Genomic DNA, 13983 nt, shown 5'->3' with positions numbered 1-13983 from the left:
GTTAACAACCTACTTTTATTTGTGTTTCACTGCACTTTTGAAATTGAGGTGAAAAAGCCCCAGCTGGAGAAGAGTTGGGAGAATGAAGGCACATGCTCACCAGTGGTATTTTAAGGGGCAATGGGCAGGGTTTAGCAAAAAATACTTCACCTCTTCACACACAAAGTCCAAGTAATCCACCTTTCTGCAGGGAACTGTACAGTGTTGGTGGGGGAGGTGGTATGAAACAGGCTGTGGTTAGCACTGGAGGTCCACTACGGCTACTATTCCAAGACTATAGTTGGAAATATCTGCCAATTTATCTGTGCACCCACAGGCAGAGATTTGGAGGAACTAGAGCCATGTAATTGGATCCAACTGTCCATTCTTTAAGCAGCCACCAATGGCTTCTCTATGCCACCTACTTCAGGGCTAGTGTGGACCCTCCTATACGCTCTGTCTGCACTTTTCAGAGATATGGTATCTTAGGTATTAAGTGGTGCAGAAGTCCACCGTTTATGGATGATATAAATTAGCAAGCAGGTTTACATCTACTGTGGGGAAAATGCAATTTTCTGTTCATAAAGCACTGAGGTTCAGAGATGAGAGTTGTGTGGGACCTTGATCAGTGTGTTTGAAGCCATCATTTGCTGCATCCCCAGAGCAGAAATGACATACACTCCAGCAGCGGTGGATACAAGTCACCACTCAGTTTCTTCCTTAAAACTAATTCTAGGTTCTTTTAATAAAATTTATACTTACAGAAACGGATTTGTTTTTTTTTTTAAAGTTTACACAGAAGAAAAGATTTTCTGTAAAACAGGCATTAAAAATGTATAGCACCTGTGACTGCTTGCCATAGAAAGTATTTTCCCTTTTAATACTTGGAATTGTATACCTCATTGAGAAAGGGAGAGAGAGAATATTGGTTTGTGTGTGGGTGAGTAAGGAGGGGTAGGAATGGACAGAAAACAAGAATGTGTGTGTGGCAGGGAGAGAAAGCGAGAAAGTGTGGTAAAGTACATTATTTCAGAGATATGGTATGTTCAAGGTGGTAGAGACTGCCATAGTAAGGCTCATACTCTGCTACTAATCTCTTTGTGGAGCCCTTGATTAAGTCAACTGAAGTTTGCACAGAAATTGGTGGTAAGAAAGACCTAGTCTTAACAGAGCTATGTCTGACAATATGATGGTATTTTGGGGAGCCCACAAAACAGTTGGTAATCACAGCAGACGTCCACTTGAAATTTTTTTAAAATATCATTTAATAGACCTATGCTGCACTAAATGCAATGCAACCTTTTGTAAACTGACAGCATGGAGCAGCAGTCACAAATGTTATGTCTACACTGCAACTAGGCGCATGGGTAGACAGACTTGTCTCTGCTCAAGCTAGCATGCTAAAAATAGCAGTGTGGATGTCGCAGAAGCAGGGGCAGCTTGGGCTCAATATCCAAGCCTAAGCCCGCCTGACTCCCTGGGTCTGAGCTTGGGTGACTAGCCTGAGCCATTGTTTGTGCCACAATGTCCACACTGCTATTTTTAGAGCACTGGCTCAAGCAGTGCTGGCATGCATCTGTTTGCCTGGGCTGGGAGATACTCCCAGCTGCAGTGTAGGCGTTTCAAAAGAGAAATAATGGGTTTTACTGCTATCCTTAAACAGAAGTTTGCCATGAATCTTAGGACTCCAGAATGTCGCTAATGGTAAATTTTTGGAAGTCTGTTGTAAGCTAGAGCTGACTACAAGATCGCCACACTTATGCAACCTCTATTAAAAAGGTGCTTGGTTTGCTTTACTCCCCCTACCAACTCATGCCATATTTTCAGGTATCTTTTTGGTTTCTGTACATACTAATGATGAATGCAGAGAATGACTATAAATGAGACAGATATATTCCTGGGTTAAGTAAGAGGTAATATCATAAAAAGCAAGATAACTCACACTAGGGATCTCTTTGCTCTTGCCTTCTTTACTGGAACCTCCACTCAGCTGCTCAATAAAACTGTAATGTGTTAATTGTTCAGGCCCATCCTCTCCATAATGGCCATAGAGACTGTGTTGATATAAATCCAAGATTGACATAGGGGTCCCCATAAAGGACTTTCTCACAGTATTTTCTTCTTGCTCAGCTATGGAAAGATTTTAAAAAACATTGCACATTTATTTGAGAGAAAGTTCATGTACAGCTTAAATGGATCACAGTATAATTTTTAATAGCAACACAAATACTTTAAGACAACTGGAAAGGTCAGTGGTTGGTAATAAAAGCATAACAAAAACTATGTAAAAGTTAAGGGTATGATTTAAAACTACTAAAAAGGACGTTCAAAGTTAATACTTAAAATTCAGGATGACTTTCTATCCTTAAAGAAGATACAATGGTCTGAGATAAGCAGAGGGGCAAATCCAAGATTTTTAATTTCCTTTCTTTTGTGACTTTAGATGAGATTATTAATTTGACTTCAATATAGAATTTTTTTTTATTTAAATACTTTTGGTTTAAGTTTTTATCTTCAGCTGTTAATAGCCTTCAAGCCCTAACTTCCTTGAGCACATGCCTATCTTTTGGTTGGCTTGCTTTTGAACATATTGTTTCTTTTATCTACTTTTTCATTTGTTTTATAAATCTTAAATCCTTAACTGACTGGCTGGCAATGAAGACAGTGGTATAGAACCTATGTTTGTGAGATCAGAATCAGGCTCTATTAACTTGTTAAAGATCACACAGGAAGTGGCAGTGCTAGGAATAGAACCCAGATCTCCCTACTGCCAGGCCTGAAACCTATGTTAAAAAAAAAAAAAAAAAAAGCAAAGAAACCCTCTGCAACAGTGTGAGACAGCACAAGGGAAGGATGTTCTAGATGGGGCATTTGTTTCTCTACTGGCTCGTGCTGTTACACACATTTGAACGTTACCTGACGGAAGTACTGTATATCTAGTAGCTTTTGAAAAACACTGTCTCCACTACCTTCAACAGAGTCACACCGATGTAAAATCCATCTGAGATCAAAATTAGGATGGTCTGATAGTTGAGGCGTGGTGCAAGGGCTCAGAATGCCTGGGTTTAATTCCTAGTGTACCACAGACTTCCTATGTGACTGAACAACTCATTAATAGCCTGATCCAAATCCCACTGAATCAATGAACCATTCCATTGACTTTAATGGGCTTTGCACTGGGCCTTTAGTCTCTTTGTGCTTCAGTTCCTTGCCTGTACAATGGGAATTAAAATACTCCCCTACCTCATGGAGTGTAGTGAGGATAAGTTCATTAATGTTTGTGAGGCTCTGAGACAATACAGTAATGGGGCCATATAAGTATCTAGATCATCTCTGTGCCTCAGACTGCTCATTTGTAAAATGGGGATAATACCTCATCCACACACAGGTGTTGTGAGGCTAAATCAATTAATGTTAGTAAAGTGTGTTGAGCTCTTTGGATGCAAGTTGCAATAGAAGGATAGTATTATTACTTATCTGATCTGGGCAATTGTATTTAAAGTACCCAAGGCAAAAATGTTGGTCCATAGGAGAAAAAACAACCACTTGCTGTACCAACATTTTAGGATTTTATTTTTGTTTGCCTCAATCACAGACCAGAATTTTTGCATCCATTTTGGTTCTATCTGTCCCGACCTCAATGAGCCAGCTATGTAAATTAATGGCTCACTAAGTAAAGTGGTGGTTTTAATTCACAGTAGATGTCAGAAAATTTGAAGGCTGCTGTTAGTTAATGCAGGAACTTGTACATGATCAAATCCTTTAAAATATTTATTATGGATAAAGAAATCATTGCACATATGGCAACATCTATTTAAGAAAATACGATTCTCTCATGTTACAATATCATTTTAGAAAAATATCAGGAGTGTCTCTTTGATTTAATCACTTGCAACATTTCATATATAATCAAAGATTAACCAAATAGGAGCATATCATAAATAAAATAATCAACCTCCTACACTCTTGCTTCAGGTTGCCAACTCTCTGACATTGTCCTGGAGTCTCCAGGAATTAAAGATTATGTCATGTGATGAAACCTCCAGGAATACATCCAATCAAAATTGGCAACCCTACTCTTGTTGCTGAAAAAACACCCAAATGGATTATCCTTGCAAATGCCAAACACTCAGTCCAGCTCCTGGTAGAAAGTAATGGCACCTGGGTGTCTATCTGCAGTATCTAGCTGCCTGTGGTACTTTTAATGCACTTATCACTGCAGTATCTACTGTATGTGCTGGGTCAAGTTCACCCCCTGTGCAAAGGGCTGGCACAAAGTCATCACTGAAGTCTCCCTTAAATTCTCAGGAAATGCACAGGGCTTGAGTGGGTTCATTGGTGCACAGCTCTTGTAGTGGCCCTATACACTCCCTTGAATTGTTTGTAGCAGGGAAGCCAAGGATGGAATGGGCCCAGACTTTCCCACTGCAAAGAGTCTTCTCCATAAAACACCTAACATACATTGCAGGATGGCTTCCACTGTTGCTGCTACTCATGAATTACCTATTCTGGTGTTTGAATGCAGACAGCTATCTCCTGAGCCACCAATCCAGCACTCAGTTACCTCAAAATTTAGAAAAATTACCCCAAGAAATTCACTGTTGAGCTTTCATGCTAGTTTTTAATTCACAGTTGATTCTTGTGACTGAATTTGATCCTCAGAAAAGTGGCAATATACACTGGGGAGGCTGACAGAGCCTTAACTATAGCCGTGTAAACAGTACCACTGTCATAGGACAGTTAGAAAGCTATGACCATGGCTCATTGGGTTATTTTAACCTACTACTAAATTACGTAATTTAAAAAAAAGTTATCTTTATAATCACCTTTTTATTGCTGCAATAACGCAGCTAGACTTTTTAGTTCACCGCGGGTATTTATGAATAAAAGCCTTAGAGTTATGTCCATGATGTAACAGAAAACAATGATGCGGATATATAATAAAAAATACATAATAGAAAATTATGTCTGAAGAAAGATAGAGTTAAAAAGTGAAGATAACTACACAATGAAAGACAATCAGTTGCTGTCAGGCTAGAGATCAGAACTATACATTACCATGTATAAATTTTTGGTTACCTTGTTTGTTCTTCATTAAATCTGCTAACTTTTCCCCTGTAGTTCCAAAGTCATTTGTTTCATACTCTGGCTCCGTCTCGGTGTCACTACTGCTGCTAGCAGAATAAGTGCACACTCGCAGTGCCGTGTCCTGCACCAGTAATAATAGCACAATGAGAATGACTCATATACTATGGCAGAATATTTTATTAGGATATAAAACATTTTGCATTCATCAAAGAAAACCTCGGATTTACTAACTGAACTACAACAGTTATCATTCAGCATGTAAACGTACGTTTGACAGCATGGGAAATAGCCACTATTATTGTCCAGATATGTCTCAAGAGTTATTCCTGCTTATACTGGGCCAGATTCTCCTCAGATACTCCTCACTTAGTCCCACTGGTTTAAACAGGACTCCTTGACTGAGTAACAGCTTAACATGAGAAAGAGTGAGAGAATCCAGCCTCTTTCCCTCTGTAAAACTGCTTTAAGGTTGCACACTTTCCTCAGGTAATATTTATTTATTTATTTGCATTTATAAAGTACCATCATATACAATTTTAAAACCTCTCAAGTATTTCTAAGATAGCATGTAGGGCATTCACACAACAAATGATGCGTAGGACTGTGTAAAGGTTTTATTAGCACTTGTTTGGAATGACTAGCATAAAACACTCAGGCTTTACCACCTGTGAGCAATTCAGCCATTTTAATGTCTGCCCCCCTTCCTCTGTTTTGGCAGAGCGGTAGGGGAAGCGACAAACTCCACAATTGGCTCCTTCTCCTCTGGACTCCATGGGGAGGGCATAAACAAATACACTGCTTCCTCTGGAAATGAAGATCCCTAGTAAAGAGCAGCCCTGGTCCTGATACCACACTCCATGGAAGTGCTGAAGATTTAGGAGTTCAGCGGCAGCAGAAAGGACAGCGGAGGAAGTTACATCTGATATTCAGAATAGGGTGGTATTTGTACCTGGTGTTCTGATTATCAACCAGATAGCAGGGTCCACAAGTACAATTATCACGTGGATTGACTTTTAAAACTTTTTTTAATACAAGCACTTCTTACGGTAGTTTTGGAGATGCTGGTTTTTCCCATGTGTTCCTCAATTCATGAGAGATTTTAAATGGCAGCTGCTTATTGGATAAGAAGCATATTCTAACAACAGGAATATAGGAGTGAGAGGCAGCAGTACTCTAATCAGGACCTGCCACAGACTTGCCAATACGAAATTAGGCAAGCCACTTAACTTATCTGTGTGTACCATGGAGAGCAAGAGTCTGGGCCAGCTTTATAAAGGAACAGGGGCACAAGTTAAAAAAAAGCATAAGACAAAAAGATTAGCATTAATCACAACATAACCAATAGTGTGAGACTTACATACTAGCTGTGAATCAGTTTAACCATCCCCTTTCTTGAGAAGGTTTTTTTAAAAAAATCATTCTATGTATCCTTTATCTCAAGGGCTCCCACTTGCTAACCTGCTGCACCTGTTCTTCCAACAGGGCTTGACTCATTTGGCACTTCTAATCATTCATAGCCCTGCAACCATCAACAGCAGCTTTTACACAAGTGTATGCATTTGTCTATTTGTGCTTTTCATCATTTACAAGGAAGGATTGAAAGAGAGAGAGAGATCATTGTAGGGATTAACAAAATGACAGAAACCAAAAGATTATTTTACTGTTTACACTACAATGATATTATGTCCACTCACTCATACCACACCAACAGCAAAACCTAAATCAGGAAAGAACTGTATCTCCAAAATTTTAACTCTTTGCAGTAAACTATGGCCTTTAGACTAAATATGTATGCTAGTTACACCATTGGCATTTTTCTTTCAATTTATACCTTTGTTTTTTTAGTGGCTTTCTTGCTGCTCCAGTCTGGAAGAATCTTCTTGTTTTCCACATTTTTTTCAGTATGCTCTAATGAAACAGAAGTCACCAGAATTTGTTCATGTTCACTTTGCTTTGGAGGGTTAATTATTCCTGAATTCAGAAAGAGATTAGGCAATTTATGGATCTCATCATCATTACACTAACAACAGCGTTTGATTGTGTTTAGGAGTAATCCAGTGTTCAATTACGGGTCAGAGTCTGATACTTCTATTCATGTCAAATCATCCCATTCTTCAATGGAACTACTTGTATAGTAAGGTGCTGTTCAACATAAGGGTGGCAGAATCTTGCCCAAAGCACTTCCCAGTTATCAGGAGGAGAGAAGAGAAGACACAATTTAAAGTCAGTCTTTGACTTTTAAAATATAAACTCTTTGCAAATGAGAAACAAAATGTTACAATGATTTTTAGGAAGTTGTTAGAAGAGCTGTACTGTTATTTTATATTGTGATGGAGAGAAACATAGCAAACTCAGTTTGTTGACAAAGACACAAATAGGAAATTATACTTTGTTCCAGAAATTTTTTAGATCAAATAGTTCTTTTTATTTACATGTATATTATGTAAAACCAAAATTTAAGAAAATAAACTGTGCTTTGTAGAATAAAATTATACTTGTGTTTTTGGAGAAGTAGGGTAAAGAAGAAGGGCCAGATAAAAATATTCCAGGAAAGAATGAGTTGACCTCACAATCTGATGTATTCTACTTTTTTTGCATCTCTTCACGACAATTTAATTAAGATACAAACCTTACAAGGTTGGTGCAGTGAATAGTAGCATTAAAATCAGTGCAATCTTACTGCTACCAACTTCTTATGAAGCAATTCAGTGCTTGCAGTTTCTATTCAATTTGTTATAATGACAGTGTTTAATCATGGAGTCTACTCTATAGCACACTGCTGAATTGAGGTCACACATGTGGCTATTCAAGCATGTAGCATATAATCTATAACTAAGATTTCTCTTCTGAATCTCTCTTAGCTGTGCCATTAATTAAAAAAATGTTTCTTTCGAAAATAATATGTATCAAAATATATTTTATTTAGCTTTGATTCAAAACCTGCAGGGGAGTTTGCAATAAACACCACAATATGTGTTTGTACTCTAATATACTGCAATGGGAATATGACTAAATCAACTACATTCCAATAGGTTTAATTAAAAACCTTCTCATATACATTCTGATGAAAGACTATTTAGTCTTAGGTTCAATTTAAATAACAGCAATTTAGCAAAACATACTTTGGTGGCCTTACCCTAAATTTAAACCTGATGTCTAGCCTTACATGATCATTAAATGGGATTTCTTGTATGAGGGCAACGTGGCACAGAGTCATGCAAGTTAAATGAATCAGTGTCATTTTTTTAGTTGCAATAAATACTCTACCTTGACAAAGTGTTAGCAAAAAAGGTTCAGCCTTTAGATTTTTTGCTGGGTTTTTAATAGTTCTCTTTTTAGAATGTAAACTCTTTAGGGCAGGGATCACTGTCTCTTAGTATGTGTTTATATGTTTTAATCTAAGGCTAGATCCACAAAGGGATTTAAATATTTAATTGTCACTTTGGGCACCTAATCCCAAAATGTAGATCCTCAGTGCTCCTGTTCAAATGCTGCCTTACCCTGTAGAAGCCCACATTTCCACTGGAAAGTCCCCACGGCATCTACGCTTCTGCTGGTGAGCATGCACAAAGCTACCCAAGTCCTGACACCCAGCACCTGGCTCCTACCTAAACCACAGTGGGATCCTCACCTAGCTCACCTGTAGAGCCTGATCAAGTGGGCATTCACAGGAGGTGGTAGTATAGCCCAGTGGCTAAAGCATTTACCTGGGATATGGTCACTGGAGTAGGGACTTGGACCAGACTCTTCCACATCCCAGGTGACTGCACTAATCACAGGGCTACAGAGTCACCTTCTCACATTTCATTCTCTCTGGCCCAATGGATGTTTAAATATTTCACACAAAGTGGAACAGTTTCAACAGGAGAGATGTAAAGCTGCATCCAGAATATCATGTAACCCAGTGGTTAGGATAGTCACACAGGAAGTGGGAGACCTGGGATCAAGTCCTTTCTCCAAATCAGGCAGGATGGATTTGAAGTTGCACCTCTCATTGGGCTATAAGTTATACAAGGGGTGTAATAGCTGCCCCTATTTTTTGGAGAGAAAGGGCTGAGCTGATTTAGGTGTCAGAAGAGGTTTCATGGCTGTGAATCCCAAGCGGAGGGAGGTGCCTGACTCCCTTTGAGAGATGGAGCTCAGGCAGCATCCCCTCTCTTCGGCACTAGCTTAAACAGCTCCCTGCTCAGTGACTCCCATTCTTAGGCACCTAACTCTCATGCACTGAATAGGGAGCCTGGGTGTCTAACTCAGGGCTTGGATTCCACTGTGCAGCAAGGAGCCTAAACATTAGATGTCTATCTGCCCTTTGTGGTCTAAGTGCACAGTTTTTAACAGCAAACACCACCCATCCTAACAGGGCTTTTGCGCTTTCCCATAATATAAAGAATACATAATACTGAAGTAGGAACAATTAAAATGTGTACACCACCAAAGCAGTTTAATTTACTCTGTTATTTGCAATATTTCCCATTTTAAGTACAGAAATTACTCCACGATAAAGATAAATTCTGCTGTGTAATAAACATCCATTTTTTACTAGCACTTGTACTTTTAGGCCACAAGCCTGCAAACACACATACACACATGTACCTTTACACATTGGCAGTCCCATTGAACTCAGTGGGACTATATTCAATTCAGTTTGTATATATAAAGATATTCATGTGTGTGTTTGCTGGATTGGGGCCTTAGCATGCGTCTTTCATTGTTTAGGAGCTATTGTTTTATATATCAGAGGGCTAGCCGTGTTAGTCTGGATCTGTAAAAGCAGCAAAGAATCCTGTGGCACCTTATAGACTAACAGACGTTTTGGAGCATGAGCTTTCGTGGGTGAATTGCATCTGACGAAGTGGGTATTCACCCACGAAAGCTCATGCTCCAATACATCTGTTAGTCTATAAGGTGCCACAGCATTGTTATATGTTATAGTTAATGCACATTTGCTGATACATCAAAGTAAGTGTTTTCACTAGTCTATAAATATATTTGTACAGTTTAGTAACACATCAAAAGACTTATGTTCATAGTTGAGGCAAAATATTCATTGCTATAGAATTTATGCACTGAGTCCAAATACTTCGTATTCCAAGTTCAGTTTTGAAAGCAAATGTTTATGAATGTATCATTTTAACATTTAATATCACAATATGGCCACTGACAGCAAACTGAGAGCCTGACCTTGAAAGCTGTTGAGCACATGAAATTCTTATTCAAATCAATGGGAATCACCACTGTTCTGAGGGTTTGGCCCTACTTTTCTCTCAAATATCATTTCTTGAGGAAGGGATTTAACATTTTGCACAATTTTCTTTGAGGTACAGATATGCATTATGAGCAACCAAATTTCCATTGGACTCAGGTCAACAACTTGATAACCGTATATATTCACATAAGGAATCTTTTCTGCTACAGGCTTAGCATTCCCATTATCTAACGTCATTATTACAGGGCTTCTGTTAATGGAAATAGACATTAGGGCAGAAAGAATCTAAGTTCCAGTGTAATTGGCATTTTACCTGAGGAGACTGGTTTGGGAAGGCGACTTTGAAAAGGTCGTACAACTTTGGCAGTCATGGTAGGATCAGATGTTGAATGACTAATCATGCTTTCCACAGATTCTGGGCTCTTAGCTGTTGAAGGCACTTCTCGCTCAAGAGTTTTGGCTTTTATTGAAGAACCTGAAGGAAGGGCTTGCTTAGGAGACATGAAGACTTCAGTTTCTAAAGTTGATTCTTGCTTAGAAACATATCGTCCAGTTGACCGGTTTCCTGAGTCTGGGAGAGGAAAGGTTCCTATCCCACTGTCCAATGTTCTCATCTGGCAGCAAGACTCTAAGATACAGGAAGATTGTGTGATGGGAGTGGAGCTAAAGGAATCACTAGTATTAAAGACAGTGAAAGGGGCTATGGGAAAAGAGAGTATCTTGAAAGGAATGTTTTAAGGAAAGAAAAACATTTCACATTTAGCAAGTGTCAATTGTAATTGTAACTTATAGTATTTCACCTGAAACATCTTTTTAATTAAACACAACAAAACATCACATTCAAATATAATTAAACCACAACAAAAAGATAAAAAGCAAGACATTCTAAGTGGCATGACTTAAACTCTTGTTATGACAATGGCTAAAAAGACATGTACTAGAAACTAATTATTGCTCTTAATGGTTGGTATGAATTTCTTTAACAGTTTGGAGAGAATTCAGAGAAGACCATTAACATGATTAAGAGTTGGAGGTAGGCTTACAGGAAAAAGTAAAAGAATTAAGAGTGCGGTGCTCTCCTTCCTGTGTGCAACATGTACAATAGGAATTCATTCCTCCTCTAGGAAGGAAAGGGGTGTTAATATGTCACTGCCAGAAGTCATACCACCAATTCTTGCAGATGACCAAGATCTACAGGATTACCGGTAGATATCAGGCTCTGAGGGTTCCCCAATAGGCCTACCATAGCACATGGCAAGACAGCTCACATCCCTGCTTCTTACACTTTGGCTCAGCTGATGTCATCTAGTCACACATGCCCTATGCACTGTCTATTCAAATTGCAGAGGAGCAGTTACTGCTGATCAGGGAAATAAGTGTTTTAGTTGGTAAATTCCTGACGGGGACATGACTCAAAGCCTCATACTAAATTCCTCTCCCTGGGCCTTCTCAACTGGGTAGTGTTTGGCTCCACCACAGCAGCCATGGAATGGAGAGAGCGATGCAACTGTATCTCCCCTACGTGGTGGATGGGATGCAGTTGCGTAATCCTATCCCCTCCTTCTCTGTTCACTCACACAGACTTCCCCTCTGACATAGCTAGCTTGGGCAAACAACCCAGAGAGGGTATTATGGCAATCTACCTATATTTTAAGAGTGTAAATACCAAGGAGGAAGCTTTAGGACTAATGGCTTGAAACTAAGCAAAATTTAGGTTAAATATCTGGAAACATATCCTGACAGCTAGATCTATCAGGCTATTGCAGATACTCCCAAAAGAAGTGGTGGAAGTCCCATTGCCTGAGCAATTTAAAACCGGACTTGAAAAGGGACTTGAGAGTATATGGTAGCAAGCAATTGTGCCCTGGTAAGACATGCACAATATGGCCTAATAGATCAGGGGTGGGCAAACTTTTTGACCCAAGGGCCACATTGGGATTGTGCAACTGTATGGAGGGCCAGGTAGGGAAGGCTGTGCCTCCCCAAACAGCCTGTCCCCCACCCCCATCCATCCCCTCCCACTTCCCATCCCCTGACTGCTCCCCTCAAAACCACCAACCCATCCAATTCCCCCTGCTCCTTGTCCCCTGACTGCCCTCTCCAGGGACCCCCACCCCCCATCCAACTCCACTGCTCCCTGTCCCATGACTGCCCCGACTCCTATCCACACCCCTGCCCCAACAGCTCCCCGCCAGGACACCCACCTCCTATCCAACTGCCCTCTGCTCCTCATCCCCTGACCACCCCGTCCCAGGACCCTCCACCACTAACTGCTCCCCCAGATCTCACCCCCTTATCCAACCCCCCTGCTCTCTGTTCCCAGACTGCCCTCTCGACCCCTATCCACATCCCCACCTCCTGACAGGGCCCCTGGGACTCCCACTCCTAACCCTCCTTGTTCCCCATCCCCTGACTACCCCCCCAAACCTCTGCCCCATCCAACAGCCCCCTCCTCTCTGACTACCCCTCAGGACCCTTGCTCCCTTACCCAATCCCCCCCACTCCTCACCTCCTTACCAGCAGCAGGAGCTCGCAGCCGCAACACCCAGCCAGAGCCAGCTGTGATCCCCATGCTGCCCAGCGGGATTGGTGGGCCAGAGCACAGCTCACATGGGAAGGGGGACAGCGGGGGAGGGGCCGGGGACTAGGCTCCCCGACTGGGAGCTCAGGGGCTGGGCACGATGATCCCGCCGGCTGTAGTTTGCCCAAGTCTGTAATAGATCTTTTGTATCTCTGTTTTCTATGCTCCTATGTACTGATCTTTTTATGATATTCCTATTTGCTATTTAACACCATCATAGTTAGCAGTGCTCTGTCAAGTCATGTTCTGTTATTTTTCCTCTGCGGCATTTCTAATATTCTTAGAGGTTTGAAAATATTTCTCCCTTACACACTTTGCCTGTCTGCTTCTGAAATAATGTCTGTTTTCACTTAATATTTTTATCTTAACTTGATATTGGTATAAGAACTTATCTACCCCTCCCCCCACAGAAAAAATTTGCTAGGTGGCTATTTATGTTTTCAGTTTCTTGTCAGAGGAGTAGTGGTTGTATCTAGCTATCTATCACAGGAACTTATATGACCCCTAATTACTGTAGTATATGAGTGTACCACAGTCTTTAATGCATTTATCCTCATAACGCCACTGTGAAGAAGGGAAGTATCGTTATCCTCACTTTACAGATGGGGATCTGAGGCACAGAGGGAGACTTAGGACTTGTCTACACTTAAAATGCTGCAGCGGAACAGCTGCACCTCTGTAGTGCTTCAGTGAAAATGTTATCTATGCAGACTGCAGGGGTTCTCCCATTGGTGTAGGTGCTCTACCTCCCTGAGAGGAGGTAGCTAGGTTGAAGGAAGAATTATTTTGTCGACCGGACACTGTCAACAGTGGGATTATGTCATTTTAACTTCATTCTTCAGGGGTGTTGATCTTTCACAGGCCTTAGTGAATTGCCCAAGATCAAACAGGAAACCTGTGGCAAGGCAAGCGTCATAACTATTGAATCGTCCTTCCTCCTTTTTAGTTTTAATTTCTCTAGTTTTTTTTTTAAGCCACAATAACATAGCTACTTAGAATTCTGTGGACTGTCCCTATCAGATTGTAACAGTGTTAAGGTAGGTTACACTTGATGAGTCAGTCTTGGTCACATGCTACATGGATTAGTAATAAGCAGACATCATTTACTGACAACCCCCTACCAACTAAA

The 13983-nt window shown here is 40.5% G+C and overlaps 1 protein-coding gene across 3 annotated transcripts in view; it reads right to left on the bottom strand.

Annotated features, from left to right (window-relative positions):
* NCKAP5 (NCK associated protein 5) overlaps positions 1–13983 on the bottom strand; it is a 375692-nt gene that overhangs the window by 30253 nt on the left and 331456 nt on the right. For 2 of the 3 annotated variants that reach the window (XM_030580665.1, XM_030580666.1), the window contains 4 exons: positions 10587–10901; positions 6899–7038; positions 5059–5188; positions 1922–2109 (listed from right to left, as the gene is read on the bottom strand). In XM_030580665.1, the coding sequence (XP_030436525.1) occupies positions 1922–2109; positions 5059–5188; positions 6899–7038; positions 10587–10901 (773 nt within the window). The remainder of the gene's footprint in view (positions 1–1921; positions 2110–5058; positions 5189–6898; positions 7039–10586; positions 10902–13983) is intronic. The other variant, XM_030580667.1, reaches the window with a different exon arrangement.

This window comes from Gopherus evgoodei, chromosome 11 (assembly GCF_007399415.2).
Source record: "Gopherus evgoodei ecotype Sinaloan lineage chromosome 11, rGopEvg1_v1.p, whole genome shotgun sequence".
In the NCBI taxonomy this organism is placed as follows: Eukaryota; Metazoa; Chordata; order Testudines; family Testudinidae; genus Gopherus; species Gopherus evgoodei.
The sequence above is the reverse complement of the archived record's forward strand: the minus strand, read 5'-3'. Positions and strand labels throughout refer to the sequence as shown.